Source organism: Mustela lutreola, chromosome X (assembly GCF_030435805.1).
Source record: "Mustela lutreola isolate mMusLut2 chromosome X, mMusLut2.pri, whole genome shotgun sequence".
In the NCBI taxonomy this organism is placed as follows: Eukaryota; Metazoa; Chordata; class Mammalia; order Carnivora; family Mustelidae; genus Mustela; species Mustela lutreola.
In genome coordinates, this window is record NC_081308.1 from 116,897,185 (window position 1) to 116,917,925 (window position 20,741).

The window sequence follows — 20,741 nt, forward strand, 5'->3', positions numbered from 1 at the left end:
ATTGCTTCAAAGAGAAGGAATGCTTAGGAATATATTTATTTATTTATTTATTTTAAAGATTTTATTTATTTATTTGACAGAGAGAAATCGCAAGTAGACGGAGAGGCAGGCAGAGAGAGAGGAAGGGAAGCAGGCTCCCTGCTGAGCAGAGAGCCCGATGTGGGACTCGATCCCATGACCCTGAGATCATGACCTGAGCCGAAGGCAGCGGCTTAACCCACTGAGCCACCCAGGTGCCCCAGGAATATATTTATTAAACTTGTATAGGATCAAATGCAGAAAACTACAAATTTTGGTGAAAGGAATCAAAGATCTACATAAATAAATAAAGAGACACACTGTGTTCATGGATTGGAAGACTTCAAACAGAAATAATGTCAATTCTCCCTGTAAGTGGTCTTTAAGTTTAACACTATTTATAGCATAGGTTAGGTTTTCTAAACACATAAACACACATGAATCAATTGGACCTCATCAAAATTTAAAAATCTAGCTCTGTGAATCAAGAATGAAAAGACAACCTACAGACTGGAAGGAAAATATTTGCAAACTACGTGTTTGACAAAGGACTCATATGTAGAATATATAATGAACTCACAAAACTTAATAATAAAAAACAAATGGCTCCATTAGAAAATGACCAAAGACATCTCACTAAAGAGGAAATACAGATAGAAAATAAACACATAAAGAGATTTTTGCCATCATTAGCCATCAGGGAAATACAAATAAAAACCACAATGAAAGATCACTCCGTCAGAATGGCAAAAATGAAAACAAAAACAACAAACAAACAGTGATAATACCCAGTGCTGACGAAGTTGCAGAGAAACTGGATATATTCATAAATTGCTGATGGCAAAATAAAATGTTACAGCCACTCTGGAAAAATAGTTCGGCAGAGTTGGAAAACCAAACATGTCCTTACTATACAACCCAACAATTGAATTTTGGAGGATTTATCCAGATAAAAATTTTTGTTTCCATGAAAACCTATAAACAAATACTCATGGTAATTTTATCCATAATGGCAAAAACTGGAAACAACCCTGATGGCCTTCATGAGTGAATGACACACAAACTATGAAGCAACTATACCAAAGAACACTACTTGGCAATAAAAAGAAATGAACTATAGGGGCGCCTGCATGGTTCAGTCAGTTGGGCACCAGACTCTTGGTTTTGGCTCAGATCATGTTCTCAAGGGTCATGAGATGGAGCCCCCAGACGGGCTCTGCATTCAGCCGAGAGTCTGCCTGAGATTCTCTCCGCCTGCCCTCCCTCTGTGCATGTGCACACTCTCTCTCTCCCTCTCAAATAAATAAATAAATCCTTAAGCTATAGCTTTTTGTTAAAAAAATAAGAAATGAACTATATGCTATATCTATACCCATGGTAGAATTGCATAGAGCAATTCTACACACACACACACACACAAACACACACACATTCAAACAAGTAAACCAGGGGAAACAAGACAGACAGAAACAAAACAGATAGATGTATTAAATCCTGATTTTGATACTGTACCACTTTTGAGAGATGTTATGACTATGTGAAAGTAGGAAAAAGTATGTGGGATCTCTCTGTACTTTTTCTCACAACCGCATGTAAATCTATGATTATCTCAAAATAAAACTAAAAATTCAATTGCAGTTCTATATACTAACAATGAACATGTGGAAACTGAAATTAAACACATAGTACTACAGTCACTCCAAAGTGAAATAGATACCACTCTAGCAGAATATGTACACATGGCTTAGTGAGTACTGATTGTAGTGGTGATTACAGAAATCCCGACATGGGATGAAATGGATGGAGATACACACACACACACACACACACACACACACACACACATTGATGAGGTTTCTGAAAATGGTGAAGGCTGAATGAGGCCTATAGTCTACCTAACAGTAATGTATCAATGCCAGTTTCCTGGTTTTGATATTATACTGCATCTATAGAAAATGTAACCATTGAGGAAGCTGGGCGCAAGGTTCTTTTGTACTATTTTTGCAACTTCCTGTGAGTCCATAATTATTTCAAAATAAAATGTTAAAAATAAATGAGATGAGGCCAAGGAAGGGTTTCAGAAATGATTAGAAGGCACAAGCGATGCATATGAATGAGGCTGGATTCAGTCTGGAACAAAGGGTTTCTATTTGGCTTAAACCTGTTTTACTGTGGCCCCTTCTTTTTCAAATGATTAATTTTTTTTCGTGGCACTACACAAATATAGATATACAAATGGATATACATACATATATACAGAGAGTAAAAAGTGCATCTTCCTTTCTATTGACTTAATCAGAGGTAAACAATGTTGAGTAATTTGATACATCTGCCCTGGCATTTTATATGCATTCACACCCACGCATGGTTATGTTGTGGATAAAGTCATGATGCCACACAAAAACATAATGTTTATGACATTCTCTTTTGGGGTGCCTGGGTGGTTCAGTCCGTTAAGCATAGGACTCTTGATATTGGCTCAGATCATGATGTCAGGGTTCAGGGACCCAGGCCCGCATGGGTCTCTCTGCTGAGCGGGGAGTCTGCTTCTCCCTCTCCCTCTGCTTCTCCCCTGCTCAGTGCTCTCTAAAATAAATAAATGGGGGCGCCTGGGTGGCTCAGGTCATGATCCCAGAGTCCTGCGATCGAGTCCTGGGATGGAGCCCTGCATTGGGCTCTCTGCTCAGCAGGGAGCCTGCTTCTCCTCCTCTCTCTCTGCCTACTTGTGATCTCTGTCTGTCAAATAAATAAACAAAATCTTAAAATAAAATAAAATAAATAAATGAACCTTAAAAAAAAGAAATTATCTTTTTTCTCCATGACCATGTAGGCATGACCACTGTTCAGCCAGTGTATATAACTCGTTGTGTTCCTGTTACAGAGATGCCACACATGTTCAAGTGTGATGATGATAGGCATTTTGAGAGAGCCTGAATACTCAGGCCAGCCCTCCTTGTTGAAAACAGGGATGAGGTCATGATGAATCTACTTTTTGCAGACAGCTTTTAAAAAGTCATGACTATAATGAAGCTTGATCATTTCAATAGTCTTGAAAAGTGGTCGATTTGTGGTTGGATTTGGTTTAGCATAAAGATAAGATGAAACCATGAAAGGGCTTTTAAACCCACCAGCAAGGAAAACAGCCCCGAACAAGGGCAAATGAAAACAGGAAGAGACCTTGTGCCGTGTCCAGGGCAAACATACACTTAAGAGGAGTATTTAGAAATCACTGTGGGGTGAAAGGTAAAGACAATGAGGGTAACGAGTCAATTCACCAAAAAAGAAATACACATGACTAGCAAATACAGGAAAAAGAAAAAAACGCGCCCAGGCTTTGGTGAAACTTCAGTGCCGCTGAATTAGCAGAGAAACGCGGATTAAAGAAAGGTACAATGGGTTGCCTGGCCGGGTTTTGTGCGGAGACAGCGGGGAAGGGGGATACAGTAAACATGCGGGGCCTTCCCAGTAAGCCATCTGCACCTTAAGAGCATGGTGGTCCAAACACTCCGTCCCCCCCAGCCCCGGGTCCGCTCAAGGACACGCCCCAAAAGCGATCCCCGGGGATACCACCTTCCAACCCCTTCCTGCCCTCGAGCTCTGCCCTTGGGCGCCCAGGAGGAGGCGGGGCTCGCTGGCGGGGAGGTCCTGTGGGCGGTCCCGGGCCGGCGGCGGCCGCTCCGCGGGGCCCGGGAGGGGGCGTGGCCACACGAGGGGCGGGGTTACGCTGGCGGCGGCCGCCCCGGCAGCCGGCGAGGGGCGGGGCTCGCCCTAGGCTGCTCCGGAGGGGCGGCGGCGGAGGCGTGGAGGCGGCCGCGGAGGCTGCATCCCGGACCCAGCCAGGGAAGGAGTGACGGGGGCGGGGCGGGAGGGCACCGGCGGCCGGCGGGGCGCCTCAGGCCTCGCGTCCACCTGTCCGGCCGCACGCTCTCCCCTGGGTCGGCGGGGCCTGCGCCGGCCCGGACCCATGGCGGCGTCGGCGGCTCTGTCGGCGGCGGCGGCGGCGGCGGCCCTGTCGGGCCTGGCGGTGCGGCTGTCGCGCTCGGCGGCGGCCCGCGGCTCGTACGGCGCCTTCTGCAAGGGGCTGACGCGCACGCTGATCACCTTCTTCGACCTGGCCTGGCGGCTGCGCATGAACTTCCCCTACTTCTACGTGGTGGCCTCGGTGATGCTCAACGTCCGCCTGCAGGTGCGGATCGAGTGAGCGGGCGCCGCCGCAGCCCCCGCCGGAGGGTCCCGCGCACCGGGCCGCGCCGGGCAGGGGCGCCGGCATGGAGGACGGCCGGCGGGACGCGGCGGGGGCAGGAGGCGGGGCGGCCCGGGCCCCCGGGCCCTAGACTTCCGCGGGGGGGCGCCGGCCACCCGGCCGCCCAGCCACCCGGCCGGACCCCGGCCACGACCGGCCGCCCGCCCGCGGCGTGGCCGGTGACCTATTGCACAGAAACTCTGCAAACGGGCCCTTACTGTCGGGCTCGAGGGGAAAAAACCAAACAAACCAAAAAACGATTCGAGGGCTGCCGACCTGTTGCCTCACGTTGGCCAGAGCCCGGGAAGCCGCAAGGAAAAATTCTGCAGCAGGGACTTGACTGGCCCCGATCCACAAGGTAGGAGGCCAGAGGCTGGACCCGCGGGCTGGCGGCGGCGCTTGCCATGACGTCTCGGTGGCAGGGGGCAATGTGGACGGGACCCCAGGAAGCCAGCCCCTGAGCTGCCCAGGCGGGAGGCCACAGGCGCCCCATACTCTCTGGTCCTCATTCCCGGAGGGGTGGGGTGGGGGCGGCGAGGGCATCTCGGAGCGTCAGCCCATCCCGCCCTGCTCTCCCCAGAGGCCCTGGTGCTGCCACCTGAACCCCAGGGAATGGAGAGGAATGGGCTGGGGGAGGCGCCGGGGAAGGCTCCAGAAGGAAAAGATGTTGCCACCTTTCAGCCCCTTGGGGAGCCAGACAGGGAGGGGGGTTGTGTTCTTGGCCAAAGCCCTGGTGGGTGCCTCTTCTAAACCCTCAGGCCCCTGGGGTCTGGGCAGCTGCCTCTAGCCCTGTGTTGGGGGCCTGCTCCTTCTGTGCCTGGGGCTCCCCTCCCGTCCTGGGGGCGTCCTCTGGCGCTGGGCACTTGGCCATTTGGAGACCCAGAGGAGTGGGAAGGCCGCTCGACCCTATCCCTGCCGCCACCCTCCCACCGGCCCCTAGGTCTGCCCCTAGGTCTGCCCTCCTGGTGCCACTGAAGGCCGCATCCAGCAGTCCTTGTGCGCCCAGAGGAGCCAGGGAAATGGGGGTCTCCTTGAGCCCAGGGCAGCTCGCAGGCTGGGGAGCGGAGAGCGGGTGGAGCAGCGGCTTGCGAGGAGGCAGCCCTTGGGGAAAGGCGCCCCACACTCTGTGGGACCACTGTGGAGTCTCCATCTCTCTGTCTTTCAGGAACCAGTGTTTGTAGGTGGTGACCCACCCCTTCCGTGGCCTTGTCGAGAGACTGCAATCCCTGCCCAGAGGCGGCCCCTGGGCCCAGTGCTGCCTGGGGAGCTGCTGGGCAAAGGGCCTAGCCCGGGAGGAGAGAAAGGACCTTCCAGGCAGAGGCACCGGCTGCTGGGGTAGCCGGTGGTCCCGTTCTGGCATGGGGAAAGACGTGACCCTGTCACCTCAGCGCTGCATCTCCTAGCAACGACACTTTGAGGGCGTTCTGCGCTCCCCACCTGATGATTGGAAGAGCTGGCTCTGGGACTGGGAGAGATGTGTCCTTGTCCTACAGATACAAAGGAGTGGGGCTGAATCTGCGCCCCGTCTTTGAGAAAATCTGGCTCTGTGGGGGAGGGGAGTTCAAGGCCCCCCTGGGGGACGTAGGGGGAGAGAACGAGGTCCAGGGTAGGGAATGTGGGGAACCGGCTCTTCTTGGGGTGGTGTGGGAGGCCCCAGGGAAGACCGTCAGAGCTGAGATGGACACAGGGGAGAGTCCTAGAATGCCTTGCAGAGCGGAGGGCTCCACCCACAGAGCCTGGCCTCCCCTGCCACCCCACCCCAGGCTGGACCAAGAGCTCCTCGGCAGCTGGGTGGCACGGGCCTCTCGGTTTGGGTGGCAGAGTGGGGGTGGGGTGGTGGCAGGGCCCCTGGGCACAGGCTGGAACCAGGAGGGTGAAGGGATAAACCTGAGATGGGTCCCCGGGCTCGTCACCCCCCAGTCTGGGATCGGGCCAGAGAACGTCCTCTGGATGGGCTTGGATTGGCCCTGAGGCCCCAGATGTGCGGCTCCTTGGCCCACCGGGATGGCCAGCCATGGCCTCAAGGGGGCCAGGAAAGACCCCGGTCCCCCAGCCACTCTGTCCCCAGTTGCTCTCGGTCCCCAGGCTCCAAATTCCTGGGACTGAAAACCGAAGCAGTCTGTCCAGCCCCAGGGACAGAGTGGCCCTGTGTCACCCTTCTGCCCTCCTTAGTCGCCCTCTAGAGGACGGGTCCTGAGCGAAGAGCTCTGCCTGCCTCACCCCGGGGACCGAGGCCCAATGAGGCCACCATGTGTGCCCTGCAGCTTCCCACAGACAGGGTGTGATGGCTCTCACCTCGTGCCAAGGGTTCTGCGGTCCCGGGTCCCGGTGGCACCTCCTGTACCCCAATCCTCTCCACCCAGCACCACGTCTGGGAGCCTGCCGGCCTGCCGACTCCATCCACAGATGGGACAGCGTGCGAGAGCCCCGTGGGGCCTACCTAGGGCTGATCCACAGATGTGCCCCTTGCAAGGCCCCGTCTCACCCTCAGGGTGACTCGCTCCCCGGCTGGGGCTGCCTGGGGCCTGGGAATCCTCTTCCTCACAGAGAGAGGGGGAAGCCTCAGGGCCCTGCCCTGAGACCCCTGCCCTGTGGGGCACCCCAGCCCATGCCAGCCTGCCCCGGGGGCCCAGGAAGTCTCAGCAGGGCCCCTGAGGGACTGGTCAGGGGCTGCACTTCTTCGGCCTGTGGTCCTGCCCCTGCTTTTCGGACAGGATTGGCCTTAAGTAGGGTTTGGTCTTGAGTACTTATCGAGCTGCACCCCCCACCCCCGCCCGCACTGGGCCCTGGCTGCCTGACAGGCTCTCCATGCACTTTATTTATTTGCAGTCTGTGTTCCAGACAGCAGAGCTTCTGCAAAATCCGAGACACAGGCTGAAGAAGATGACTGTCCCTTTCCTGTGTGTGATTCACTGTCCTGGTCAGCACGGGCTGCTCAGAGAAATGCTCGCGTTCCTGCTGTTGTCAAATCTTGTCCCTCTAAGTTAAAAAGATACACCCCTCCCTGAGTTCAATAAAATCCAGTCAAATTGGAGGCCTCCTCTCCTGGTGTGGGGTCCCCTGGGGGGTTGGGAGCAGGGGAGGGAGAGCCAGGGAGGGCTGCAGGGTGGAGGCCTGCCCAGTGATGCTGGGGGACCGCCTGCAGGCCAGGGGCCCCAGAGGAGAAGGCTGCTGCACGGGCCTGGCCAGACGGTGGCGATTTGTCTCGTTCTCAACCTTTATTTGAATAACCGGAGACCTAGGTGTTCTCTCTGTTTCAGAGCCCGGCCTCAGAAAGTGCTTACTACAGTGGAAGCTTGAGTGTGGGCTTGGGGTGATGGGGTGAAGGAAGCTCCTTGCACATCATTTTGGGTCACCCGGGGTCCGTCTGCCATAGCAGGTGGGGAGGTGCCCCTGGCCTCCCTGCTGGCGAGGTGGGCGCCCAGTTTTGGAAAAGATAAAACCTTGGGGACCAGAAGCCTGCTGCCCTTCCCCCCGGCTGAGACCCGAACTGTGCCTTCAGAGCCCCAGCCTAGTGAGTCCCCAGAGAAGCCTGGCCATGGGGAGGGTCCCCGGGGGGCCCAGGGGCTGAGGAAGGGAAGCCCCCCGACCCATCCCCATGGGGGAGGGCTCCTGAGGGTGCAGAGTCATGGTCCCCGGAGGTTCACAGCCTGGGGTAAGGGCCTTGGGGGTGCTCTGCCCGCTGGGAACTAGTAGGGGCCAAAGCACCCTGACAAAGCAGAGCCTTCGGACACCTGCCACCACAGAAGGGACTGACCCCAGTCCCTGCCAGCACCCTGAGCTTCCCTCTGCTTAGTCCAGACCGTTCTGTTCAGTCCCTGTTGGTCCCAAACCCAGTCCAGGCGCCACCAAGAGAGGAGGGTCAGACCAGAGCTCGGGGTCCCAGGCACGTTGGGGAGGGAGGACCACCCTTCCATGCTGCGGAGGAAGGCAGGCAGCTTCCGCTCTGGCTCAGGGTGGCCTTCTGAGCCGAGCTCTTCCTCGGTCTGCTGCGTGGCCACGTGTACTCTCGTGTTGCCAGTAGGGAGACCTCAGGGTGGCCGTGGGCCTTCAGGGAGCCGGTGGCTGCTCAACATCTGTTCGGGCCTCATGCAGAGCAGCCTCGTGTGTATGAGGAGAGAAAAGCAAGCGGAGGGAACAGGCAGGTGTGGAGAGCCTGCCCAGTCCTCGGGGCCCTGCTGGGGGCTTTCTTCCCTGATTCTCGCCCATCATCCCCACGGCCACGTCTGGAGGAGGTCATGGCGAAGCTGTGGTCCCAGGATGACCCAGGAGCATGACCTGAGCAACTGGAGGCTCCTCACCTCCTGCCCTGTCCTTGGAGCGGACTTTCCACCCCTCGCCCCCCATGAGGAGCGGTTCCCACCCAGGTCGCAGCCCTGAGAGAGTGTGGTGTGGCTGAGCCCACCTGGACAGCACGTGGGACTGACCCCAGTGAGGGCCTCGTGAAGACCCCTGACCCCGGCAGGTGGGTGCGTGGACACGTCCTCACACGAACGCCGACAAGACAGGCTCATGGGTTAGTTTCCTGGCGCAGTGCACCTGCCTCCCGGCTGTCTGCAGCGCTTGGCCTCCTTGTTCTCTTGTGTCCTCCTCCCCAGTGCTCCCTGCTGTGGCTGCTGCACTTGGGGCCGGGACAGGTCGTCCCCCTGGTGCACAGGCTTTCCCACAATCCACAGCCCCTCTTTGTCCTGTTCCATGTGTGGCTTTTTGGTTTGCTTGGCTGCAAATGGGAAATGCCTTTGCTTCCGCCACTCCTCCAAGGTTCCGTGGCCCCCTGTTACTGGAGAAACTCGAGTTCAGAGTTTAGAAGATCTTATTCCCATGTCTGTCACCAACCATGAGAGGACAGGGTCTGTGTGGTTCTCATGTGGAGCACAGGGGTCGTCCCAGGATCCCCTCTGTCTCCACCTGTCCGTGTTTGCAGCTGGCTTCCCCCATGGGGAGCACTCCCGAGGTATCTTCGGTCTCTGGGCTGCTGCCCACCGTTGTGCTGAGGACCCTCTGTGGGCAGCCTTTGTGGGAGACTCCCGTTTGCTCCTCTCTGGGGTCCCAGCTTCCACGGGCCTCCTTCCCACCCTTTCTGGGCAGGTTTGCAGCCCCCATCCCATCTCCCCTCCGTGCGCTGCCCCCGCCACTCCACCTCGGAGGAAGGGGAGAGAAGAGGGCTAAGCAGCAGTGCTCCACGGCCCAGTCCCCTAGACTCGGCCTCCTCTGCGGCCCTCACATTCTGGGGCAGAGGAGTTGCCGGCAGATTCAGGCACCAGGAAGGCTGTTGCTGGGGGGGATGACACCGACCACAGAGCGGACTCTTTTCTGCTCTGGGCCTGCCGTGTGCTCATCCTGAGGAAGATGGTGGAGGCCCACAGCAGGCAATGGCTGCTGGGCCTCGGGGTCTGGGTGACTCTACTTGGTGCCCCCTCACCCCTGGGCATGTGTCCCCTGCTCCCGGCTGTAACGGGGACATGATGACACTGCCACCTCCCTGCAGGGTTTTCTGAGGGCCGTGTGGCAATAATGCTTGGACGGCCCTGAGTCCGGTGCTTGGCAGAGACACGGGCTCGGCTCATCGGATCCATGTGTCAGGGTAGGACTGCCGTCTACCCCAGCAAAACTTCTCGGTGTTCGTGGGTGCCCCTGACATAGTGATGCCTGCCCTGGTGTCCCCTGAGTCGGCCCCCTTCAGTTCCCAACTCTGGGGCAGGATTTCAGGATACAAAGCGCAGCCCCTTCCATGTGGCCCCAAGCCTGCTTCCAGCAACTGACCTAGGACTTGACCACTTGGCGTCAAAGACACGTGTGTTTGGGAAACAAAGTCAAATGCACCCTCCAATCAGGGAGACCCAGCATGTGGGGACTCAGGAAGGAGTCTGCTGGAAATGCTGGGGACATGCAGGGGAGGGGAAGCCCTCCCCCCACAGGCTTTTCTGCCAGCATTGTCAGCACTGGGGTGGGACAGGAAAATCAGAGGCTTAGGGGAATGCAGACCCAGCTGTCGGGGACTGGGGCACACGCCTCCCCCATAACCACGAGATGGAGCCACCCTTGTAGTCGGGACCGGGTTAGGGGAGCCCCTCTGGAGAAGATCCTTGAGTGGGCGCAGAAGGACGGAGATAGTCCGTGGCAGGGCACCGAGCTGCCTTAGGCTGTCGCCCTCTGAGGGTCCACCTTCCCGTGGAGGAAGGCCACAGCCCTGGTCCCAAGGCCGAGCAAGGTCCCAAGGTCACCAGCACCCGCGTGGCCCGCCACACGAAACAAAGCAGAAGGCCTGCCTCTCTCACAGTCTCTGCCTTGTGCATGTTCTGTGGTCACAGCAGCCTGTCAGGGCCCGTGTCCTGCTTCTGTGCCTCAGCCTCTGTACCCACAAGGATCACTGCTGCCGTCGCAGGGCCCCCAAGCTCCAGACCTCTAAGCCTGCCTCCTGTAGGGCCCGCCCCTGCCACCATCCAGGCAGTGGGGAGGCAGCAGACTGGCTCTTGTGGCCACTGAGAGGTGGAGGGCAAGGAGGGTCTGTCTCCTCCGCTCCTGCTGAGACAGCCAATATGCTGGCCGTAGAGAAATGGGCTGGGGCCGGTGCCCCTGTGTGCGCTTGAGGGGGCCGGGGGGCTCCTCGGTGGGGGCCTTGGGAAGATGAGAGCCTGTCCTGGAAGGCTTTTGAGCCAGGCTGCGGCCCTAGAACATGCTGGTGGCTCTTCACCCCCAACCATGCGATTCTCTTTTCTCAGCCACTGGGACCACATGCTGTGTGAATGGAAAGTGGAGAGACCAGGCAAGGCTGGGTCCAAACACCCTGGAGATACCGGGACCAAGTGGGATTTCTCCCGGAATGCAACGTTGATTTCATCTTAAAGTCAATTCACGGTTTACTCCATATTAATATAAGAAGGGGGAAAACCTGACCCTTACAGTAGGTGCCGGAAGATTTGACAAAATCCAACACCCGTCCACGAGCATCATTTTCAGCGAAATTGGTATATAGAAAGGCATTTTCTCAGCCCAGTAAGGAGGGTCTACCCAATCTTACCGTGCGCATAGCACTTAATGGTGAGAGAATGAATATTTTCTCTGCCCTCGGGAACAATGCAGGCTGTGCCCTTTTGCCATTTCTATTCTACATTATAGGGGAGATCCTAGCCAGTGCACTAAGTTCCTCATTCCCCCCCCCCCCCACCACCACCACCAAATACAAGCATTCTGATTGGAAAGGAAAAGTGATATCAGGGCTTCTTAAAGAGATGACCGAGGTGATTCCAACGTTTGCACATAAATGCAGAGGGCTGAGGAGAGCCAAACAATTTGGAAAGTGAACCGAGTTTCGGGATTTTCAGTACCTGATTTCAAGACTCACAGCCTTCATCCAGGCCTTGTGCTACTGCGGAAAGATCGAGATCAGTGGACAGAACCGAGAGCTCAGAATATGCTCGGAACTGCGCGGAGGACGGGCTTTTGACAGAAGCACCCAGGCAGTCCAATAGAGACACGATCCTATTTTCAAGAAAGTCCTGGCATCCCTGGAAAAACACGCCCGTAAAAATGCAACTTGACCCTAAGCTCACATCACAGAGAGCACTTACCTCAAAGCCGTGCCGTGCGTGTCAGAGAGGAAACCACCCGTTATGCCCCTGCAGGGACTGCGGTGCTCAGCTGAACTGCGGGGCGGCTTCTCCCTGACGTCAAATTTCAGAAAAAGTCAGGCCCGATCACCCCGGGCATCACAGTGAACCGGCTAAAGCAGATGCCCTGCAGGCTCCCCTTGAGACCCACATCCCCGACCTCCTTTAGTCGCCCCAAGACCTCCTTCCCTTCCCCTTATCCAAACCTGCTCTGCGGGGCTGGGCCCCTGCCCGCCGACCCGCCCCGTCCAGGCTTTCTGCTGTAGTTCAAGGGAGTCGCCAGCAGGTGGCGGCGCTCTCGTAGCACAAGCCAGACCGGGGCCCGGAGCAAAGAGCTGGTCATCCCGCTTGGGCAGCATTCGCTTCCTGTAAATGGGTAAAACACGAGGTTGATACTTGTAGGTTTTCGAGTTACCCGAGACGCAAGATCTCGAGCGAAGAAGACCCAGGAAGGACCATGTGCTTCCGATGACATGCATGCTACCACCGTGATTTTCCGACCCAGCGTGGGGAGCCGGGGCCCCCGGTGTCCCCAGGTCTGTTCAGAACTCCATTAGCACCCGGAGACGGCCAGTCCCGTCTAGAAAGGAGGCGCCTTGCGGTTCCAGCCGGCTTGGGAGGGGAGAGCCGCCGGGCTGGAACCCCGGCTCTTCGGGCTATGAGGCGGGTGCCAGGCCCCTCGTTCGTACTCTCCGCCCTTCACGTTCTTCCTGGGCACACGGATTGGTAATTCCGAGGTCCTGTGAGCAATCGGGGAAGTCAGGCAGGTCAGGGAGTCAGCCCTGGGCACGGAGCCCGGCGCGTGGGAGCGGTCTTGGGGAAGGAGGACTGGTCTCTATTGGCTAGGAGCCTTCCTCGTAGCCGGTCATACAGGCTGCTCCTTCTCCGGGAAGCCGAAAGGAAGCCCAGTGTCGGTGTCAAGGCCATGGACTCCGTCGCTGGGTCCAGCAGCGGGACAGCTTCCCAGTGGCCGTGGGAAGAGCCCGGCGGCTCCCTGAGCCCCAGCTTCGTGGCCGGCGAGAGGAGCACGGGCCACATCCTCCAGGCAGGCTGTCTCGGGGTCCGGATGTCGCCATGCTGCGGGGGTGCCGGGCGCAGGGGACGGGCCGCGGAGGTCACAGCCGCTGGGGCGCCCTGCACACCGGGAGCACCGTCCCTAGCGCTCTGGTCCCTCGATCTTTCAATCTGGCTTTCCTTGGCGGTGTCCGCACCTCGGCTGGCCCCTCTCCTCGGCCAGCCCTGCGCTGCGGGGTGGAGGACTGGGAGGGACAACAGGGATGGAAAAGGAGAGAAGGAGAACCTGAAGCAGAGGGCATTCCCTCTGTCCACACGGGTCCCCCTTTGGGAAAGACAGCCGCCTGTGACTCTGATGGCTGTCCTGCAGCTCCCGTCTGCAGGGAGGGCCCCGAAGCTCCCAGGTCTCCTCTGGGCCCGGCCTTGCTGGAAACGTCCTGCGTCCTAGCGTGCCTGACCGCTTGGCCCCCAGCAGCCACAGCAGCAAGACTCTGGGTGCTGTCCGTCTGTCTGTCTCTCTCAGCAGTGCCTCTGGGAGCTCTGAAGCACAAGAGCCTGGCCACATTCCTGCCCCGACTCTGTTCCTTCCTGTGATTTCAACTTTTCTCCTGCCAGGGAGAACCAGGCCTTGCCATGCCTTGAAGTTCTTGTCCCTGCTTCCTGAGAGCTCTCTATGCAGGGCCCACTTACTCCCCACTTCTGTGTCCAGCCCAGCCGGGAGGCGCTCCAGCCCGCCTTGTTTGTTGTGGGGGAAGAATTTGGAATCCCAGCGTTTCAGAAACCAAAGATAATCTGATAATCTTTATGTTTCTTTGCTGCTGATCCTCATTTGATTTGGTTTGGTTTGATCATCATCGCTAATAATATTTATTGGACGCTGAAGAGGAACAAGGCCTTGGCATAGATACCTTCCAGTACTGGATTCCATAGTGTTCTTTTTTTTTTTTTTTTAAAGACTTTATTTATTTATTTGACAGACAAGTAGGCAAAGAGGCAGGCAGAGACAGAGAGAGGAGGAAGCAGGCTCCCCACTGAGCAGAGAGCCCCATACAGGGCTTGATCCCAGGACCCTGGGATCATGACCTGAGCCGAAGACAGAGTCTTCAACCCACTGAGCCACTCAGGCGCCCCCATAGTGTTCTTTATAGACAATGTAGGTGAGAGGCAACAGCTTCAGACATAAGGCACCCAAGAAACAATTAAGTTGTTTTTTTCCTAATCTTTATTATTTTTTAAAGATTTTGTCTATTCATTTGTCAGAGAGAGAGAGAGAGCACAAGCAGGGGAAGCTGCAAGAGGAGGGAGAGAAGAAGCAGGGAGCCCGATGTGGGGCTCGATCCCAGGACTCTGGGATCATGACCTGAGTCAAAAACAGATGCTTAACCAACTGAGCCACCCCAGCCCTTTTGTTTTTAATCTTGAAAGCTTTTTACCCCTCAATCTTTTTTATATTTTTTAAGATTTTATTTATGTATTTGACAGAGAGGTCACAAGAAGGCAGAAAGGCAGGCAGAGAGAGAGGAGAAAGCAGGCTCCCCGCGGAGCAGAGAGCCCGATGCGGGGCTCGATCCGGGGACCCTGGGATCATGACCTGAGCCTAAGGCAGAGGCTTTAACCCATGGAGCCACCCAGGTGTACCACCTCAATCTTTTTTTAAAAAAGATTTATTTGTTTTAGAAAGAGAGACAGAGAGTGAGTAAGAACACGTGAGTCGGTGGTGAGTCGGTGGGGTGCCGAGAGAATCTCAAGCAGAGTCCCTGCTGAGAGCAGTGCCAGACTTGGAGCTCCATCTCACTACCCTGAGATCATGACGTGAGCTGAAATGAAGAGTGCGAGGCTTAACCAACTGAGCCACCCAGCTGTCCCTCCCCTCGATCTTTCAATCTGGCTTTAAGCAAAGCAATAGAGTAAATGAGGTTAAAATTATGCCAGAAAGATGGTCAGAAAGCATAGAGGGGAGGAAATGGGGCAGGCAAGAAAAGGCATTTTACAGGTATCACCTAAAGCATTTCCTGAGTCCAAGTTGCCCTTGTGTCTTGCTGGGGGACAGCGACAGCCTCTAAACTGGAAGCCTTTTCGCTTCTATGCTTGCCCCTCTGTCCTACATACAGTAGCAAGGCTGAATTGTTTTTGTTTGTTTTGTTTTGTTTTGTTTTTGTTTCTTTTTTTAGGGCTGAGTATTTTAAAGACTTTATTTATTTATTTGATGGACAGAGATCACAAGGAGGGAGAGAGGCAGGCAGAGAGAGAGAGGGGGAAGCAGGCTCCCCGCTGAGCAGAGAGCCCGATGCGGGACTCCATCCCAGGATGCTGGGATCATAACCTGAGCTGAAGGCAGAGACTTTAACCCACTGAGCCACCCAGCATCCCAGGGCTGAGTATTTTAAAATGGAAGCTTATAGTGAGCCCTGGGTATTATGTAAGACTGAAGAATCACCAACCTCTACCTCTGAAACCAATGATACACTATATGTTAATTAATTGAATTTAAAGGAAAAAAAAAAACCAAACCAAAACAAAACAAAAAACCAGAAAGCATGTTTCTTCTGCTGCTTTAAGCCCTAGGATTCGGCACTTAGGCCACACAGTAGGTCCCTTCCTTCTGCTGTTCTCTTGTGTTCTGCCAGTGATTCTCCCAGATGTGCCTTGAGAGGAGCTGTCCTTTTTGGAGGGAGAGGCTCACTCTGATCATTTCACGGGACCTCCTTCTCATTTGGACCTCTACCTAATGTGACATCTCAAAGAGGTGTTGCTGACCACCCTGTGCCCCGCCTGCTTCTTGGTTGTCTCTCAACTAGAGAATGTTTACCCCAGGAGGGCAGTGTCCTTGTCTGTCCTGCCCCCCATTTATTCCCAACACTTAGAACCGGGCCTGGCACGTAACAGGTGATTGATAAATATTGGCTTAATGATGATCAAGATAGTCCCACTGGGTTTTCTTTCCCTTTTCCTTAAGCATACGGTGATTCTTCATGTGGTTTTGCGCTGCTTCCTGGTGCCTTTAAGCTCGTAAGTGGAAAAGGGAACCAGATACGAATTCCTGTACTTGAGGAACTGTGATTAAGTGCTTCTGCAGTTCTAAACTTTAGCTTGGTTCAAGTCTACTTACCTCCAGGCTGTGAGTTTGGATAATAAATGGGAAAGCTCTTCTGAACTGTGCAGCCCTATCCTAGACCACAAGAGTGGACTGATGAGGAAGTGGAAGTCCAGAAAAACTAGGTGGTAGTAAGTGAGCAGAGATTTGTGTAGGTACCCAAGCTATAAAGCACAAGTCCTAAACAATGTGTAAATGGATTGATTTTAGACAGATAAAATACCATCTCAAGGGACGTTTGGGTGCCTCAGTTGGTGAAGCATCTGCCTTTGGCTCAGGTCATGATCCCAGGGTTCTGGGATCGAGCCCTGCATCGGGCTTCCTGCTCAGCGGAAGCCATCTTCCCCATCTCCCTCTGCACTGCTCCCCCCAACTCGTGCTCCCTCTACCACATTCTCCCTATCTAAAATAAATTAATAGAAGTCTTTAAAAGAAAGTTAAAAATCAACACCAATTAGACATTTTCAGAAGAGGGAAGAGATATTGAACAGCAATAGGAGACTTCATTTTAAAGGCACTTTTTTCCTTTTCAAAAATTTTCTCATCTATTTCTCAAGTTGTTTGGCCTTGAGAATTTTACGTGAGCTCATAGCACCCTTGTCGACATGGTTTTCGGACCACAATACTCGCACTGCCTTTCAACATACAATAGCATTGCTTAGAATCTATTGTCTTCTGCTTTTTTTAAAACCTGGGATAGAATTTTCTGAAATTCTACTCATATAATTATCCCAATTATATTAAAGCTCAATAGTAACTACAGAATCATGTTATAGTGTAGTGGAAATGTCTTGCCTCTTCTAGGCATTTGGGGCTTTTTGTAGAGACAGCACAGTGTTCCAGCACTATAAGCTCTGGACTTCGGTGCCCTCGGTTGGAAATCCAACTCTCACTTACTAATAGTGACGCTGACCAATTATTCAACTACTTGGGACTCATTTAAATTAGCTCCCCGTTTAATGGCGTGCCTGGCTGGCTCAGTTGGTGGAGCAGGGACTCTTGTTCTTGGGGTTGTGAGTTTGAGTCCCATGATGAGGGGTAGATTGTACTTAAAACTTAAAAAAAAAATCTTTAAGAAAAAGAAACAAATGAGTTCCCCATTTAAAATATGGAGCTAATAAAAATCTATCTTACAAAGTTGTTGGGGAGAGTCAGTGAAAATCATGTATGTATAATACCTTGTGCATAGTAAATGTTCAGAATTTTGCTGATTCTTAGAATCTTAGATCAAGGGGCGCCTGGGTGGCTCAATGGATTAAACATCTGCTTTCAGCTCATGTCAGGATCCCAGGTCCTGGGATCAAGCCGACATAGGGCTCCATGCTCAGAGGGAAGTCTGCTTCTCCCTCTGCCTGCTGTTCCCCCTGCTTGTGCTCTCTTTCTGACAAATAAATAAAATCTTTTAAAAAAGAATCTTAAATCAATAAAATATTGAATATTTTCTCAGATACATCTTATATTTATCATTCAGTAGTTCAAACATATAACTTATTAGAAGCATAGAAAAAACTAAAGGCACAACCAGTTTTCAATGCACGCAGTGAAAATGTACTTAAAAGTTTTGAAGAACATTGTCCCACATACGTGAAAAATCCATTTTACCATGAAATTTGAATTATATGAGGTTGGAAATCTGGAAAAAAGACTATCCCCAGCTTTCACTAATTTTAATTTAATTTAATTTGATTATTTGACAGGGAGTGTGCACAAGTACAAGGTAGGGCAGAGGGAGCAGGAGAAGCAGGCTCCCAGTGGAGCAAGGAGCCGGACTAGGGGCTCGATCCCAGGACCCCAGGATCATGACTCTAGCCAATGGCAGATGCTTAACCGACTGAGCCACCCAGGTGCCCTAACCACTCATTTGTTTAACTTGTCATTATATTCTATTTGAGTCAGAATAATCTTTATTTCAAAATACATCATTTTCATTATATAAAAATATAAAAATCCAGCAAAACCAGAAATATGAATATATTTTCCTGGGCTTTCACATTTGCTGATTTTTTATTTGCAATCTCTCTCTCTCTCTCTTTTTTTTTTTTTTTTTGGAGAGAGAGCGAGTGCACACATGCACAAACAGGGTGAGGGGAGGAGGGGCAGAGGGGGAAGGAAAGGGGGAATCTCTCAAGCAGACTCCCAATCTAGCACAGAGCCCAATGTGGGGCTCGATCTCATGACTCTGAGACCATGACCTGAGTTGAAAGCAAGAGTCAGATGCTCAACTGAGGCACCCCTGCAATCTTTTTCAATATAACTTACAACCTCACCCCTGTTTCCAGTCTTATTATACCAGTGCTAAGTGCAGAAAGATCTGCAATAAATACATTTTTTAAAAAGGCAAAGTTGTGAAAATTGATCTCATTCAACAGGTTCTGTGAGAGTGAAGGTAAGCATCTAGGAGAGAAAAGGAAGTAGGGCATGGCAGTTGGAAGTTTTTATCTGGAGTTCTTTCAGAGATCTTTGTCCATTGATTCATGTTTAAAGATGCATGTGAACTCAATGTTATTGAAATCTCCCTTTTTATCAATAGTCCCTGTACAGCTCATATACTTCCTTGTCTAGAAACCGATCTCCCATTGTCGTCAACAACTCTCTCAGATAATGTTCCTGAGTCATGCCTGTTGTTTCTTCACGAAACCAAGCAAAAGCATTTCAGATGACGTCTTCTGGATCTGTGCCATTCAACTTCTCACCAAACATCATGAGGAGCAAGGTGAAATTTACAGGCCCCCTAGGGCATCCTTCATCATGGCATTGAGGTGTGCGTCAGTTGGATTCTGCCCTAGAGAAGTGAGCATAGCATGCAAATTATCCTTGTTGATGAAACCATCTCTGTTCTGATCAGTCATGCTGAAGACCTTGAATTCCTAAATCTGTGGCTGGTCAAACATGGCAAACACATGGTATGTTGCCTTCTTGGTCTTTGCCTTTTTGCTCCACGTGCTGGCTCTTTCATTCTAGAGATGTGTCCTTTAGAAGCTACAGTTCATGTTGTCTAAAGTCAGTCTCATTACAGCATAAATGAGGATCCAGTCAGCCATCATCGTAGAAATTGTTTCATTCAACAGAGCTGGCCTCCAGATGCCGGACTGGGGCTGCACTGTGCCTGGGTTTTCAGAGTTCCTGTCAGCTGGGTGTGGAATGAGGTTGACAAAATGGTGGTACGTGCTGAGGCTGGGTAGTGGGTACACCAGATTGTTAGACTTTTCTTTTGAATTTGCTGTGTGTTTGAAAATTCCCATAATTGGGGTGCCTGGGTGGCTTGGTCGATAGAGAATCTGCCTTTGGCTCAGGTCTTGATCCTGGGGTCTTGGGATTAAGCCCTGTGTCAGGCTTCACGCTCAGTGGGGAGTCTGCTTCTCCCTCTCCCTCTGGCCCACCTCCTTGTGCTCTCTGTCAGTCAAATGAATAAATAAAATGTTAAAAAAGAGAAATTTTCCAAAATAAAAGTTGGCTAAAGTATCTTCTACCCTAGAAGGGCTGTAATCCAATGGTTTTCAAGCTCTTTTAAAAAATAAACAAAAGGAACCCCTCTTTTTTTCAAACAAGGTGGAAAAAACTTAATATGTAAAACAATATGTAGGTGGAAGCTTAATATGTGAAATACATCCAAGGGATGCCGCTCAGGCTGAAGCTTGGGGGGCTGGCCATGTGGCCATGGGAGTTTGGCCTCTGGCCTTTCACCCACACCAGTCCGTGAGCCACCCGCACCGGGCAGTCCCCTAGGCTTGCTCACTACTCAAGTATGGTCTGGGGACCGGTAGCAACAGCAGCGCCTGGGGGCTGGTGACTCTGAGACCCCATTAGTGAGCTTCCTGGTTTTACAACTGAACTAAAGCAGGCTCATGGGCACAGGCACAGAGCTAGACAACGGGAGCGGATGGGAGAGCCAAGGTGGGGGGAGAGGTTGCCTGACCTTGAGTCCAGGCATGTCTGTACCCTAAGGCAGGTTTCTCCCTGGGTCCCAGAGGCCAGGCACATGCTTTGTTTCTTCAACCAAGCCCCAGCCTTCTGCCTGGCGCCACTAGCAGGACCCTGTCCCGTGTCCTTGCATCTTATTCTATAACTACCTTACCTAGTGCCAAGTTCCTGCAGAACTGGGGTCAAAAATGGCCCCATTATTCCCCCCCTCAACACATTCTTCACACCAGTCCTTGTTAAAAACTGTTTTTGATGAGTCGGGCAGCCTCCTGGGCCAAATCCTTAGAGGCTAGACATTTGGCAATTAGGGTGTTCCCAGGTGGGTTTGAGTTCGAGACTAGGATTCCAGTTTCTGGCAGGTTCTGGGATGAGCAATGTGGGGACTGTGGTCCACTTTCTTGGCCATGCAATCCCCAATTGCTTCTGCCTCCGCCAAAGCCATCTGTCAGGCAAGATCCCTGCCACCGGCAACAGACATTTCAGCCTTGTTCCTTCTAAAGACCATTTTATTTTATTTTATTTTTAAAGATTTTATTTATTGGGGTGCCTGGGTGGCTCAGTGGGTTAAAGCCTCTGCTTTCAGCTCAGGTCATGATCCCAGGTCCTGGTACCCTGGGGCCAGCCGCAGGCCCAGACCTCATACACACCTGAAATGCAAGTCTACCAGAAGAAGGTGAGGAGGGAAGGAAACAAAGACCAGCTCTTCTTTCCTCCTCCTCCTGGGCTTGGTCTGAGTGGCCTCAGGGCTCTTGGAAGCCTCGCAGTGGAAGGGCAGAAAGGGGATTGTGGGTGTGGAGTTGGGAGGAGCCCATGACCCCTTGAAATGACTTGAAGCATTCGG

The 20,741-nt window shown here is 53.0% G+C and overlaps 1 protein-coding gene and 1 pseudogene across 1 annotated transcript; one reads left to right on the plus strand and one right to left on the minus strand.

Annotated features, from left to right (window-relative positions):
* The first annotated feature begins 3,763 nt into the window (after positions 1-3,763).
* On the plus strand, positions 3,764-7,295 carry SMIM10L2A (small integral membrane protein 10 like 2A). The gene is made up of 2 exons (XM_059158034.1): positions 3,764-4,619; positions 5,427-7,295. The coding sequence occupies exon 1, from the start codon at positions 3,983-3,985 to the stop codon at positions 4,217-4,219; it is 237 nt and encodes a 78-aa protein (XP_059014017.1). The 5' UTR covers positions 3,764-3,982; the 3' UTR covers positions 4,220-4,619; positions 5,427-7,295.
* An 11,134-nt stretch (positions 7,296-18,429) lies between these two features.
* On the minus strand, positions 18,430-19,020 carry LOC131821078 (myosin regulatory light chain 12B-like; annotated as a pseudogene).
* Between the last annotated feature and the right edge of the window lie 1,721 nt (positions 19,021-20,741).

Bases quoted from the DNA above. Each gene is read 5' to 3' on its own strand.
- SMIM10L2A (XM_059158034.1), top strand. From the start codon at position 3,983: ATGGCGGCGTCGGCGGCTCTGTCGGCGGCGGCGGCGGCGGCGGCCCTG.